The sequence below is a fragment of the Metarhizium brunneum genome, chromosome 5, assembly GCF_013426205.1.
Source record: "Metarhizium brunneum chromosome 5, complete sequence".
NCBI classification, from domain to species: Eukaryota; Fungi; Ascomycota; class Sordariomycetes; order Hypocreales; family Clavicipitaceae; genus Metarhizium; species Metarhizium brunneum.
In genome coordinates this window covers 393,267-408,510 of record NC_089426.1, presented here as the reverse complement: position 1 = coordinate 408,510, position 15,244 = coordinate 393,267, and the positions used below count along the sequence as shown (strand labels likewise).

The window sequence follows — 15,244 nt, the reverse complement described above, 5'->3', positions numbered from 1 at the left end:
CGCGCCACAGCAAGACCCACCCTGATTGTTTACTTTCGTCTAGTGGCTTGTAATATGGTTGCCGTTGACGATCCAGAACATCTCAAAAAGAGGCCAACATCCACGGCTTCTCCATTGCTCGCAAGTTGGTCCAAGATCGCGCCCTGATAGCTCAAACCCGTCTGCTTGCTTCAATTCCTCAAAAATGGAAGCCAGATCCTATGAGGGTCCTATGGACTGGGAGTACCAGGACAAGGGCCCTCTAGACCCAACTAGCCCTTTTGCACAAGCTGCAAAAAATATACAACGGAATAGTAAGTCCTCGTGCCTCTATTCCTCTGTTCGCCTGGCTTATCAATATCCCGGTGATGGCCACAATTACCAACGCTATATATCTAACACAGCGGCTCAGATCTTGGATCACCATTCAAAACGGCCCGACCCCCGAATCCCTTTGCGCATCTTCAGTCGCCATCAAAATCTCAGTCCAACACCCCTCAAACTTCTCGATTTACGCCCCAACTGTCCTCAAGAAACACCGCTCCGCCATTCCGAAATCCCGCCTTTACGACTCCTAGAAAACCCGTCGATGAGGTTGTCTTTTCTGAAGCATCTGGTGCGGAGGACAGCCCAGCTGGCGCAGAGGTTTCAGACTATCCAAACGACACTCCAGAAGTAGACCGCAAAGCCGACATCTCCATGGGTGCAACTATTACGCCTCTCAAGATTGACAAGTCTTCCCGTTATGGGAAATCGAGTTCTAAGAAGCACATTTCGGGCAAGGGAGAGATTCGGGCGCATCGTGACCTCAACGTGACGATGCGGAAGCGAAAACGGCATAATTTGGACAAGGATGTCGGCAGCATTTCTCGGCACGGCGGATATGAAGGCGACTCCTGGAGCTCCGACTCGGATTCGGACGCTATTGGCGCTGCTCAGATGGCTAGGAGTCGCTCAAAGGGCAAGGGAAATCACGGGAAACAAAAGGGATACTTTGAGTCACTTTTCTATGCGCTCAACAAGTATCCCAATACTCCAGATCACATGCAACGATGGATGCAGCTCGGTGCCAACGTGTTTCTGGTTTCCGTCTTGACGTACGTGAGCTGGTCAGTTGTAAGCACCATTCGTACGGATATTTCCAACGCCAACATGGCCGCACACCAAAAGATAGTCAGCACTATGGACGCTTGTCGCCACGACTACACAATCAACGACTGTGCCAACAACAATAAACCAGCATTGAACAAACCGTGCAGCGAGTGGTATGAATGCATGATGCAAGATCCAGACGCCATTATGAGAGTCAAGGTCACCGCAAAGCAAGTGGCGGAGATTATTAACGAGTTTACTGAAACAATGCACCTAAAGGCATGGGTATGTGTGCTATTTGGACTGTGGTTGGGGATCAAAACTAACAAGTGAAAATTAGGGCGTCATTGTGGCTATCATAGTGATATGTTCTACGGTCAACTTGAGTGCATTCAGCCGGTCACACGGTCACAGAGAGATTCCTCCTACGCCATCTCAACCAGCAGGGGATGTGCAGGACCATGTCAGGTCTCCCGGCATCACACCCGGCTACATGCTTGTTCCGGTACAGACGCCCAGGATGAAGCGACAGGCATTGTTGGACGAGGGAACAGATACGGATAATTCCCCCATTAACATGAAACCTTACTACACACCGTCAGGACGAAGAAGCCCAAGCAAAGGAGATAGGCAATTAAGTCCAATAAAGTACGGGCGCAGTCCAAGCAAGGGATACTAGCGACGGGAAAGTCTTGTGTTGAAGGATGTGATAGAAGCCCATTGAGGATTGTAAGATACATTTAGGCATCAGTATTGGGTTTTTAGCGGATGGTGGTTGCGCTGGGCAAGGAAACGGAAAGACGGCAGGGCATAGCATTGGATTAGGGTCGAATCGCACATGACACTAAGAAACGCAGTTTGATTATGATTGTATTCACACAGGGTTGGGTTCTTTGAGCTTAGTTATATGACTGGAACATCGTCGGCTGGCCGAGAACCAGGAAGAGACTTTAATATTGGCAAGATGATGCTAAGTAGCCCAACTGCAGAACCGTCGAAGCGAGATCATGACTTTGTGAGTAGCTGCAGTGCTGGATGAGCCTTGGTCCATGAGGAAAGAGAGGTACATTTCGTCAATCTAAAAATCTGCTACGGAGTAGTAATACATGGCACACGGAGGTGGTTGGTTGACGGCATTACGTGTGTGCGGCGCCAACGCCTGCTTGCTCGATGGTGAAGTTCAAATGTCGTGATGGGCAGGACAGATGTGTGGGCCGTCAGCCACATCCACTTGCTCCGTAATTTTACGGACTGGCGGACTGGCGAACTGGCGACTGGTGACTGGCCGGGCTGTGGGCGCCGTCTGCTAGTACGGTCGCACTTTCCGATAGTGATTGTGTCCAGACTCCTGGGAAGACGCAACCGCTGGCTGGGCACTTGTTTGCGGGGCGGAGACCAAGCTTGAGAGCTTTTGGCATTTTACTGGTCCTCGTTTTTGCCGGCAAAACTAATCAGTCGTCTAGACTTGCAACGTCGTGTTTATTCGAGGCTGCGAATTTTTACTCCTTATCCTTGCCTTGATCATTTCCTTCTTCTTGTTTTGTCATGCCCTACGGCCTACGGGGTAACGGGATGGGGTACTCCCGTACTTGGTACACGAGCCTCAACCAGACGCCTTAGCCTCCCGGTCCGCGGTCGATGGTTGATGGTTGATGGCCGATGGGTCAATCGACGGGGCAAAGCCACAGAGAGCCGGGAGCCAAGAGCCTCAAAGTCGACTAGGGTAATGGTGTCCGGTCCCATACATAAATGGTCGGAGCAGGCCTGCTCCATAACCAACTACTACCTCTTTAGTCGGCCCTACCGAGTATTTTGGAGACCTTGTCGGAAATGTCGACAAGCTTCGATTCCCCATCATTCCCATCGAGCGCACCGTTGCGTTAATAGCCACTCGTTGCCACAGCATTGCATGCCCATTCCCGTTGAGCCGGCCCCACGTCGACACTCTTGGTTGCAGGACGCCCGCATCGTAACCCACCCACGTCACGCGCCCAGACCACTCGGCATCAAATTGACATTGAAAACGCGGCGCTGCATGCTCGCTCAAATCGCCGCTCAACTCACTACTGCCGTCGGCTGGTTTCCAATCCAAATAGCCACACCCTTGGAACATATGAATTCGAATCCCATGCCGTCTCTCAAGCCGAGTCGCTGACCATTGTCTTCATTCACGGCCGGCCAACGTCCTTCTTCCCCCGCACCATGTCCTTGTATGAATCTTATGTTCGAGGCGCTTCAACACCAAACTTCATATCTGGTTCTTTGAGGTGGTTTACAGGGCATAAAGCTGTGCTGTGCGGTTGACCCCAGGACGACTTTATCTACTACTTTTTCCTGCTAAAAACTGTTTATTGCCCTGTATCTCTCACCCGGCGACATCTTGGGTTTCTCGCAGCTTTGCAAACCGGCGAGCTTGCATCCAGCCCGGCATCGCTGCTCGGCTCAGACCTTGTTCGGTGCTGAACACAGGGACATAGCATCTGACAGTCGACCTCCTACGTTTATATTCTCGGCCAAAATATGGATAGAGACAGCAGCAGCCATACCCCATCGGTTCCGAGCCAACCCAGTTCTGGAAGCACGCCTCAGGGAACCACCGGTACACAGTCTTCCCATTCACAGAACCACCATACGCCCGTTGCGTCGTCCTCATCTTCCGCAAAGCCACAATCTGGCAACGCGCAGAATTCGAAACGTAGGAGGGGCCTTGGCGTGGTCACTCCCAATGCCTGTACAGAATGTCGCAAAAAGAGAGCAAAGGTGTGTGTATTTCGTGCGCCTCTCGCGTTCAAGCTTCCGCCTTTTTATTTGTGCAAATTGCTTCGTATGCTGTGCTGATATTTCTGTTCTCGCCTTACAGTGCGACGGCCAGAGGCCCTGTGGGCGCTGCAAGGCTCAAAAGGATGTCGACTGTGTATACGAAATTCCTGTTCGCCAATCCAAAGAAAATCTTCGAACGGAGATTGAGAGCCTCCGCGTTCGCCAGCGGTCCAGCGATCAAGTGTTTGCCGCTCTGGTCCGACCAGACCTATGGGAGGAAGTACTGCGGCGGCTCCGCGGGGGCCAGTCCGTAGAAAATATATCCGACTGGCTAGGCACTGCATTGTCTTCCGATATAAGTGATGATCATGTCTTGGGCCCAGCTTCAGGCTCCGGGTTTGGGGCCGGCCCTTCCCGCAGCATAGGCCAGCTGTCTCTGGGAGTCGATACCGGCGCAACTCAGCAACCGGGTATACGAGGCGACGTGCAGCAGAACAGTCCGTGGACAATAAGCCAAGCAGGCTCGACGAGAAGCAACTCATACACGGATGCGATGAATTGGACCTCAGATAATGCGCCCGGGCCCCCGCAGACGAGAGTAGGCTCATGGGCGGAGCCGATGCCGCCAGACCACATGTCCGACTCTGCTATGCCTAGATACAGGGGCCTTGAACAAATTCTGTCATTCATGGATGAGTCGGAAGTCAAAACACCTCCTCAATCTTGGACAAGCATCACTGGCGACATAAATCTAGTCCAGCACCTCCTCGCCTTGTACTTTTGCTGGGAATATCCCACGTTCGCCTCACTAAGCAAAGAACACTTTCTACAAGACTTTCAGGATGGACGCCAGAGATACTGCTCCCCGATTCTCATCAACGCTCTCCTGGCTCTGGGGTGTCGATTCTCAACACATCCCATGACGCGGGCGAACCCCAATGATCCCTATTCGTCAGGTGACCACTTCTTTAAAGAATCCCAAAGACTATTCAACCAGGAGACAGATCACCATTCCTTGACTACCATTCAGGCCCTAGGCATCATGTCCATTCGAGAGGCGAGCTGCGGTCGGGATTCAGAAAGTTGGTATTATGCTGGGCAAAGTATCCGACTGGCTGTGGAGATGGGACTGCACCGAATTCAGGACGGTTTGGATGAGGATGAGCTAGCCGTCCAAGCGGCAACATTTTGGGGGGCCTTTGCACTTGACCAGTAAGTAGTGCCTCGTGTTTTGAGCCTAGGTCTTTCGCCAGTGTTAATGGCTTAATAGTGCCTGGTCCCTAGCAACGGGGTCATTACCGCAATGTTCCTGCTTCCCACATCTGCCGCCCAAACCTGGCATTATAGGTAATATTGAGGCTTCGTTGTGGGTTCCATACACGGATGATGGTGCGTTTACCCCTGTTCACATGTAGTGATAACCCAAACATACATGGGAGGCAGCAAAGGTTTTGCTAACCCAATCGCACAGGAGCGCCGCTACAACGATCCTGCGAACAGCCATCTAATGTGCGGTCCGTGTACAAGTGCTTTTGTGAGCTCAGCGAGTTGGTACATCAGTCACTATACATTCTGCACTCGCCGGGGAAGCCATTAACAGCCAGGGAACTGTTGAAGATTTACACACAATATCTCAATTGGTATGACAGAATACCAGAAGTGTTGCGGCTAGGGCACAACTTTACCCCGGCCGTGTTGTTTGCCCAGTAAGTAGGCCTGTTTGTGACTGGTGGCTTTGGGATCTTGGATGCTGACTATGAGCCCAGCATGTACTATCACTTTGCGATACTTCTCCTATTCCGTCCCCTAATCAAGCTGCGCATCATTGGGTCAAAGATTCTCCCCAAGGATGTATGTTCCCAGGCAGCCGACGCCATTCAGGGCCTTCTCACGTCATACTCACAATTATACACGCTCCGTCGTACACCTTCCTTTGTGCCATATTTCGTTCTTACGGCCTCGATAATGCACCTCGCCATTGCTGCGTCAGCTGCAGTCGACGTCAACCCGGGCAAAGTCACACCTGCGGACATTAGGAAGGCAGTCAAGGTCGATTCCCGCGTGTCAGAAGTGCTCAAGAAAGGCATCGCCGATTTGACAGAAATGGCGCCATGTCACCATTTTGCAGAACAGGCACTCAACATTCTCCGGTATCTTGCCAAGAAGTGGAACATTGAGGTTGATTTCGACAACAGCAACCTGACGCCGGAGGATTACGACCGGCTGGTGCGGCCATATTCCAGCAGTTTAAACTTTTTCGCTCCCAACGTTGGCGTGGAGGACTTTATCTGTGATTGGGGCTCAGGCAATCGGCTGGTGGGAAGTGAGCAGGGCAGGCAAGTGGAAAAGGCGGCGGAGACTTTGCAGAACCCGTTGTTTTGGCCGTTCCCAATGCAAGGCCGGCCAATATTGCCAACCGGGAAGGAGCTGGAGCAGGCTGGGTTCGCCTTGTTGAATCCGGGCAAGGACTAAATAGGTTGGAGTTTATGGGCAGGTGCATTGTAAAGGGGTTTTGGGGTTTTTGGATTGTGCAGGTAAAGTCGATGGGTAAATTTGATACCAGGTTGAATGGGTCTAGAATCAATATTGAACAGACATGTACATGTTATTATGCCATGATCAGGCCTCAGCACCACGAAGCAATCTACGATGCTGTTTTAAGTGTGTGTGCGTTCCGCAAATGATTATATTATTATTTCTACTTGTACCTATTTTTTTTTTCTAAATTCCTTTTTTTTTTTGTTTTTCAATTCTCGAAACCGTCAGCGCGGTTCCGTCATGTGGCGTAGGGTAGGTAAACCAGACCAATCTCTTTGGCTGCCCAACAGCTCGTGGGGCTTCCTCTGCCATACAATTCTCTTAGGTCAGCGTCTCCACGAGCTATCGGGCAGCTAAAGAGATGATGGTGGGAGCTGGGCGCCACAGCCGGCCACCCACTACGTACTCCGTACCAGACTACTTACCTCGGCTCAGGTCCCATCGGCGTCGAGGCCAATTGCAATGCCGAGCTCCAGCTATGCCAACTTCCCCTGCCGTCATCACCACCACCACTCTTTGGGCACACACCAAAAACCCGTCGCGTGCCGTCAACCCTTCCTTGCCTCGCACCCCTCGCCCGCGAGCGAAACTGACGCCGACGGCATTCCGCAACCCCAAGCAAAAGCAGCATGCCTGCTCCCGCCGCGCCCGCGGCCCAGAGACCGCGGCCCAGCGTCGGCCAGATCCTCTCGATGCCGCCGCAGTGGCTGGCCATGTACGACGACTTCATCACAAAGAATGCCGGACAAGTGTCGCAGATTGAGAGCGCCCTGCGGAGCCTGACGTACATTATCCCCGGTACGTTGATTCCGAGTGTCTCCTTTTTTTCCCGCCAAAAAAAAAAGATACAAGAGGCGTGCTAACCGCGGCCAGGCCGCTTCCGCGATGCCGAAATCGCCTCCGAATCCATACACTCGTTCGTGCAGCTGCTCTCGCTGTACCACGACAGCCTGCTCTCGCGGGCGGTCTCGCGGCTGCCCGCGGCGCCGGTGCGGACGGCGCACGCCCGCTACACGCGCTTCTGGTCGCAGAGGAGCAGGGCGTACCGCCGCATCGCCATGGTGCTCCAGATGGTGATTTACACGGAGCTCCTGTGCGAGATGGCGGCCAAGAGGAGGGGCGGCGAGCGCGCCCGGTGGAGGGTCGTGGTGCTGATTGAGGGCGTCAAGGCCGCGTGCAGGCTGCTGCTGCTGCGGGTGACGCGGTCGCGGCCGCTGGTGACGCCCGTCCTGCCGGAGAGGGAGGCCATTCCCGACAACAACGACAACGAGGAAGAGGAGGAGGAGGAGGAGGAGGGCGGACTGCTGCTGGAGGGCACGTCGCCGCACAGCCTGTCGGCCATGGACGCGAAGCCCCCCCACGAGCGGGAGTGGACGATGCCCCGGACGGGGATGAGCCTGCCGTCGCTCCCGGACCCGGGCGACATCAGCTCGTACCTGCTGGGCCGGGTGCTCACGGCCGACGACATCAAGCCGGCCAACAAGCTGCTCAACCGGCTGCAGGGCGCGTCGCGGGCCGCCGAGGTGCTGCACATCCTGGCGCCGCTCGTCTACGCCGTCGCCCTCGCGCGCAGCAGGGACCGCAAGTCGTGGACGCCGTGGGTGGTTGGGCTGGCGGTCGACTGCGCCGCGCGCCAGCTCCGCGACGCGGGCCTGCGCACGACGGCGCTCGAGAGGGACGAGTGGCAGCGCCGCGGCTGGGCCATGGCCTGGTGGACGATGAGGGGCGCCTTTTACGACAATGTCACCGGCGGCGTCGTCGGCGCCGTCACCAGGCGCATGCCCGGCTTTGTCGCCGGCATCTTGGAGGACTACGAGTACCTGTGGGAGAACTACTACTTTAGCACCAGTGCGTAGGGCTTGCCCGACCTGCCGTGGTGTACTCTTCCGTCTCCCGTTTTTTTAAATCTTCTTTCAAGTATCGGCGCGGGGTGGAAGTAGAGGGCGGCCGGGCGATGGAAGTGCTCCCGTGTAGGTTTACGGCAGGGAGCGGAGACGGGAATTGCTTGGCCACATGTCACGATGATAGTACGAGGTTTTTGCCATCTGACTCGGGGAGGCCACATGTCACGATGACAGTACGAGGTTTTTGCTATCTGACTCGGGGAGAGGAACCAAACACACAATGTTGCTGTGCCCTTTGCTACTGGCGCCCCATCCCACCGGGGAAACATGGACCGATGTTGTGGTTGGCCCGCCAGACGACGATACTCACAGGTTGTGGTGGAAAATTCCCACGCGGCAGCTGATTCCTGTCGAGCTGGATGGATTTTTCTCGTCCGCCCGACTATCACTTATACAATTCCCATCTCGGCTCTAGGACAAGGCCGTCTCGCGCGCCGTGGGCGATACACCCGCTTTACATACAATGGGGGAGTCGGACACGATCGATCGATGGAGCAGCTTGCGTGGCGCGTATGTCGGGTGCTGAGGCGAGCTGGCTGTGCCTGGCTGTGCCTGGCTGCGGACAAGACACGGACAAGACGTGGACAAGACGCGGACAAGACGTGGACAAGACGTGTACTATTTCCATTTGTCTATGTACATAGCAACACATGAGCGATTTGGGCAAGAACCCGTCAACGAGAAAACCACCATCGGGTGTCGATTCAGGATGCGACGTGTCGCCCACTGCGTGTTCTAGAACATGGAGCGCATTGCAGGGAAGAAGACGGGAGCGGGCGTGTAATTACTCGCGCCGTTCCGGCTTTCGAGGCTGGCTTTGCGGATTATTCATGGCTCGTGCCAAGTCTGCGTGTGAAGAGGAAGAACAGTTCACGGCGGGGGGATGGCATGAACCTGGCGAGCGAACCATGGATTAGAACGGGTTTTTATAGACATGGGATTCTACGTATTTGTGTATGTAGATGGGGTTTGACCGGGTTTGTTTGGCCGATTTCCTTTTTTTTTTTTTTTTTTTTTTCAAAGGATGTTACGTGACACTCGTGGGTTGCTGGGCTCTGCCGAGTCGATGCCAAGGGAAGCTTGTTCAATTTGTAGATGTTGGCTTGAGAGTTGGTTGCGTCTATCACGAGCCGACATGGGGTATGCTGCGAGTTGTGTGTTGTGCTCAATGATGAATTAGAAACACAGTTTGCGAGGATAGGCGGGAGATATTGAAAGAAACGAGTCTAATTGGCACACAATGGCCAAACGAAGTAGGCGTATCTTCATGAAGTGGCCGCACAACTCGGATTACATGGGATGATGCCTTGTCGAGTCGAAGACGAGGGCTTCCGTGAAGGTGTCGAGGTAACTGAAGAGCTGGCGGCAATATGCGATTGAGCCTATGGCTGGCGCGCAACTTGATCCCACTTTCAGACCCAAAATGCCGCGTCTCTTTTCTCTCCCTTGAGGAAGAAGAGAGGGACAAAGGAAAGGGAGTTCAACGTCATTGGTTCCCCTGAGTCAGCTCAGCCTTAATTCTTTTTTTCTGTTTCCCATGCCGTCTTCACGCAGCGGGAGATGCACAAACCTGACATGGATGCCAATATCTTACTCTTCGTGCCACCGCATGCCCGCATGGGGCAAAAGTGCCTCTCTCTGATCCACAAACGTACGAGTCGTTGACTCCCAGGTACTCTGCCGCGGGCAGTTACTCCGTATAATTGTGCATGTTAAGGACATGGCCAACTTGGCGTGCCCTGCAGAATGACATCAGTTCAGAATCAATTGCATCAAACCCCAAGCCGAAACACACACAGCCACCATAATTGGTGCTGCAAGGTTCAGCGTCGGAGAAATCAAAGTAAAAATAACAACGAGATAGTCTGTGAAATACATACTAGCGTCAGATTTGACGGGGAACAGGAGAGGGGAAGTAAAAAAAAAAGATCAGCAGGGGATCTGGATATCGAGGGTGGCGGTGCTGTGCCGAAACAAGCTATTATCTAGGGTTGCATGTCGGAAACAGTGGCTGCAGGCGTGTAGAAATGATTTGCAGCCGGGGGCTTGTGATCTTCTCCGGCCAAGGCAATGCTTGCAGGCCTATCCAAGCAGCTGAATGGGATGCGATGTAAGGTTGCCTGTCGTTGATTTCCATCCTCGGCAAGCATCTATGCTCCGACACCCCAGTTCTCGTGGATCAATATGACGACGAATGATAACTCGGCGCACGCTCATGGTCAAGAGTCAGTGTGTGCATCGCAGGCCAGCCTTTGCTAGCGGGCTGGACCTTGACCATGACCTGGTCCCGTGTTTCACCCTCTGATTTAGTCCAAAGATGGACGAACTAGGGTCATGTCGCGTTGCGCCAGGTGGATAATCATCCAAAGGAGAGGGAGAGAGAGAGAGAGAGAGAGAGTGAGAGGCCAAGGCTTCGGCAGCCCGGCTGTTCCATGGATTCAAAAGAAGGAAAGAGAAAGCAAGGAAACGGAAGAATCTTCTGAGGGATATTCCCTGCATATCAGCGCTCGACACACGAGGAATATCCGCGAACCCGCAGCGTGAGCACAGACAACCAAGGCCCCAAGCATAACAAGTGAACCAAGTTTTTATCTTGTCTGCACACTCTCGGCCAACGGGCCGAGGCGTGCCGTAAGGAAGCCGGAGCAACATGGTAGAACTCGTCCGAGAGCCAAGAAAGAAAAGAAAAGCGAGCAAAGAGGTGGTGTGCTTGTGTCGCGTCTAAAAAAAGGCAAGACATGATGAGCATGCAAAACGTGAACCACCCAAGCTGAAAGGCGGACGAGGCGGCCGAGGCGGCCGAGGCGACGCGACCGTTACGCTGCGACGCGCACTCACTGACTTCTTGTTAGCCCCTCGACAAGGTGGCCGACGTCCCAGCCTTGACACGTCATTTTCAACCTGTGCAGCATGGCAAGATCCGGCAATGGTAATATAATCCAACCATGGACTTTGCACGCAGTGGCCGCGAGCGAGCAACGTCCCGGCACAAGGTCGGACGACTCGCCCATCAAACAATGAGGCCCAAAATGATATCGACTGTCACAATCGGCAAAAGACAAGGCACCCAGGCCAATAGGATAGGAATCCATACAACAAGGAGCCACTCGTGCAAGGGAGCGGGAACCCTCCTCTTGATGGCAAACCACAGCGAGCCGAGGGGCAGGACTCGGAAAAGAGCACAGTTGAGCCAAAGATCAATAGTTGCTCACAGCTCCTGCTAACCAATAGCATGTGCGGAAACCGGCCCGAGCGGGAAGTGGACCTGAGTTCCTTGTTGGATTGTCGGTTGTACAAGACGGGGTCGATGCGAACAGCCCAACAAGGGGGGTTCTGGGAAGGATTGTCTATTATCCGGCTGCTTGTTGGCCCTTCATCGGCCTTGATATCAACTGCTAGATTGCATCATGCTCTTGCTTGTCGCTTGATAGCCGGCGGGTTGGAAAGAAACTCTCTCTTGAGTGGAGGGATCAAAAGCCAAGGTGGCGCGCAGACAACTAACTGCCTTGCAGCAGAACGGACTGGGCGGTCCAGCCGCTGGGCCGACACAGACCACGATCAGGGTCGCAATCAAGTTGAAGGCTATTGTTGGTACTACTGACGTGAAGAGAACCCCCCTGATGACCGAAGCGGCTAACTGTCAAACCAAGCCTAGCCTTGAAGCGCTGCCGCTGATATCATTGCCATCAGTCGTGACGTTTGATGACGGCTGTTGTAGCCACGTCAAAAATCACACTCTCGGCAAATGACACCAGATGATGTCTGAGAGCTGATGGACTTGCACCTCATTTCTTCGGTGACGCCTGCCGTGAGCACATTTACTCATCTTGTGCAATGCATCTTTCAGCACATGTAAGCTATGTGTAAGGTGCCTTTTGAGTCAAGAATGGGGCTTGAGCCTATCTGGCAGCAGTGGGTGGGTGGCTACAAGGGACACGTAGAATTCTAGTCCTATACCTAAAAAAACAAGAGAAAACAAGGCTTAGAAAAAGTTAGCCATGAGATCAGACCTCGATAGTTGTTTCGTGATACGAGAAGAACAGGAAGTCGCAACTCACAACAAGGGACACCCATGTGGTCTTGATATTACGGACCAGAGGCTGATGTCAGGTCCTATGCAGACGGAGAACTGGCCGAAGTTTCGTTCACGCAGGGTGGTGTGGTGGGCGTGTCTTGTGCATCTGATAGCTATGGCCATTTGCTTCGGCCTCGTCTAGGCGAGCGTATGTACAGTTCCCATAACGGGTAGTAGTCCAGCGACATCGTACACAGTACTTGGAAACCCTACAAGGCCAACACCACGGGAAGCAAAGTAGCCTCGTGGCTTCAAGTGGATCGTGGTGCCTGCCGAACTCTGTGAACTAGTACACCCCCCAGCCACCAACGAAGGGATCCAAGTAGGGACCCGGCTATGGCGCGTATCACTGGGAGATTGATACGCGACTTACAAAGCGATTTAGTACGTTTACTGACATGGAGGTTAATTTGAAGATTGGCCAAGGCAAGCTGGGGCGAGAAAGTCACCTTGATAGGTAGAGCCTCGGCAGCTTGCCGGCACTGGTAACCTCCGAATGATTTACAGATTCGTTACACCTCGTATCGCGCAAATTGTTAGTTTTTAAACTTCGACCTAGTGGCTCCAGACTTACGTCCTACTTACGGTACTAGTGCAAGTAGATGGAACTTTGCAAGTCTCTAACTGTATTTGTTCATGTGTGTACATAGCCGCAGTCTGGTCGGGGAATAAAAAAAACAAAGTACAATAGCTTGTTACTTTGTGTTATCTGGGACAAGATTTTGTTTGGATGCCGCAGAATGAATATTTCATAGAACCGGCCATCTGTTGAGGGCAGCCGAATTGCTTCAGACCACGACGGAAAGTCGAAGGATACCTATTCGAAACAAAGTCTCAACATGGAGTTGAGTAAGAAGAGCCCGGCCAGGTCGTCCGAGTTGTCATCAAAAAGAGCCGACATAGTGTCAACCAGGAAACCTTCTTGTTCCAATTTTGGCAGAGATGCGATCTTGTTTCTCAACAAGGAAATTTACGGGCCAACCATTGGTTCGTTGCCACATTAAATTTAAAAACAATGCATGCTTTGTTGTTAGAACCCAGTGGCTACCATCCCGTCCGCGAGGCTGGTACGAGCGGTTCAGTCTTTTGTACTGGTCGGAATTATGGATGACGATTTCGGGTGACGCAGAACGGCTTGCGCATGGTGCATACAAAGGGGCTTTGCCATTGATGGTATGGTTAGATTCTACCATCGGAAACCTAACGGGACATTTACCACTCCCATCGAGATTGTTTTAGGTACATGCGCAGTTTGCTATGGATGCCATCTTACTCCCTGGCAAACCCGTGGAAACTGGATTACCGAACGATGGGGCGGCATGAGGCCAAAGCTGCTTAAGTAAGACAGCGATTCAAGAACTTCGGGAGCATGGTACATACTTCGAGATGCGTTCGTGCTGGCTATTGGCAGGGGCCGCAGACTAGCTATTGGCCCTAGATAGTGACTTGGGCTGATGCGATTGCGCCTTGACCTACTCATGGAGGCGCATGGAAGGGAGTAAGGGGGGGGGTCTCGGGAAAAATACTACGTAACTAGCATCTTTTGCTGAGAACTGTCGGCAAAAGTTTGATCTTTCGACTTGTCAAGGGCCAAAAGCCTTTAGTCCCACGATGTGGAATCTGGTGTCATGGTATGGCCAGCCGGAAAATATTCAGATATGTATGTATTCAGGCGGGAAGACATTGGTTTTGTTTTCGAGAAGGCCAGGTCGCGTAGGGGAGACATGTGGCATGTATTGTCTGGAGTCTGTCTGCATTAACGTACGAATATGTATCGCTGCTCCGGATTCTGCTCCCCGAGACTCAAAACAGACAACTCTGCAGATACATCTTTGGTGTTTGTGGCCGTGATTGGCGCTGTTGAGGGTGCCTTCGGCCAGTCGGGATGTGGTGATTGTGGGGTGATCAAGATGCTGCCGCTCGGGGCCACGCGCCTTCTTTCAATTCCACTTGGAAGCCGGAGAAAAACATGGAGCTAGCTTCCTGGGCCTTTTCGTGATGGTGGATCGGGTTCGCTGCAACATGCTCCGCGAGGTGTACGGAGTAGGGGACAGGACAGAAGCGAAAAATGCGACTGCAGTGCCCCAGTCATCGTGGAGAAGAAGCGTGCGGTTCTAAAACCTCGACGTCGAACATGGTTCAGCCCTCCAGTGTAACAACTGATGCTGGTCGACTGGCGAACCAGGGCATCCATTCAAGAAAGCTCCAGGCGGCCGCCAGAGGCAAACGATATGTTGTGGGGAGATGGAGATGGCTGAATACCACATGCGGCTGGCCACACGTCTGGACTTGAACCATGCAAAGCATAATTATCTGCATCTGTATGGAGTACGGAGTACCGATACGTCAGCCAGTGTTGCCCAGTGCATTAGTGTCATCGTCTTTCAGCCCGCTGCTATCTGAGGGAGCTTGTGCGTGAGAAAAGAATTCAAAAAGTTCTACTCTGTAGGGCGTCGGAAATGTCTCAAGCTTAATACCTTCCGAGTCATGACTGTGGCTGCGCAGCAACAAGCCTGCCAGCGCCACGAGGCTTCTGGCCTGATTCCAAACGATTCCCTCATGCTGCAAAGGAACGCTGTGCTCTCGTCTTGTGGAAAGTGTCAACGGTGGCAAAGCACGGACGAAAGTTTGCTGCGCTGCCGTCGCAAATCGAATGGGCCGTTCCGTCCAGCATGCTTCGTCATGAAGTTGGAGAGAAAACGGACGGATTGTCAGTCAATCCATGATGGCTTTCAGCCAGTGTCAAAAGCCGTGGACCCCCAAAGGAAATGTTGCCGCTATCCCTCTAGTCGGATTTTGCTGTCAACATGTGTTTGCTGGCGGCCGCAGAGAACAGCCTTTCTCTGTCAATGCGAGGCTGGGCGACGGTTCACTGTCAGCCATGCCCATCAAGCCG

The 15,244-nt window shown here is 53.1% G+C and overlaps 3 protein-coding genes across 3 annotated transcripts; all 3 read left to right on the top strand.

Moving 5' to 3' along the window:
• Positions 1-184: 184 nt before the first annotated feature.
• G6M90_00g082030 (uncharacterized protein) lies at positions 185-1,750 on the top strand (the record flags this gene model as incomplete). The annotated part of the gene is made up of 3 exons (XM_066131189.1): positions 185-293; positions 392-1,356; positions 1,412-1,750. The coding sequence occupies 3 exons, from the start codon at positions 185-187 to the stop codon at positions 1,748-1,750; spliced, it is 1,413 nt and encodes a 470-aa protein (XP_065987428.1).
• A 1,841-nt stretch (positions 1,751-3,591) lies between these two features.
• On the top strand, positions 3,592-6,303 carry nit-4_3 (Nitrogen assimilation transcription factor nit-4; the record flags this gene model as incomplete). The annotated part of the gene is made up of 5 exons (XM_066131188.1): positions 3,592-3,831; positions 3,932-5,043; positions 5,102-5,220; positions 5,303-5,537; positions 5,598-6,303. The coding sequence occupies 5 exons, from the start codon at positions 3,592-3,594 to the stop codon at positions 6,301-6,303; spliced, it is 2,412 nt and encodes an 803-aa protein (XP_065987397.1).
• A 695-nt stretch (positions 6,304-6,998) lies between these two features.
• PEX16 (Peroxisomal membrane protein PEX16) lies at positions 6,999-8,225 on the top strand (the record flags this gene model as incomplete). The annotated part of the gene is made up of 2 exons (XM_014687947.1): positions 6,999-7,167; positions 7,243-8,225. 2 exons carry the CDS (start codon positions 6,999-7,001, stop codon positions 8,223-8,225), a joined length of 1,152 nt encoding a protein of 383 aa, XP_014543433.1.
• Between the last annotated feature and the right edge of the window lie 7,019 nt (positions 8,226-15,244).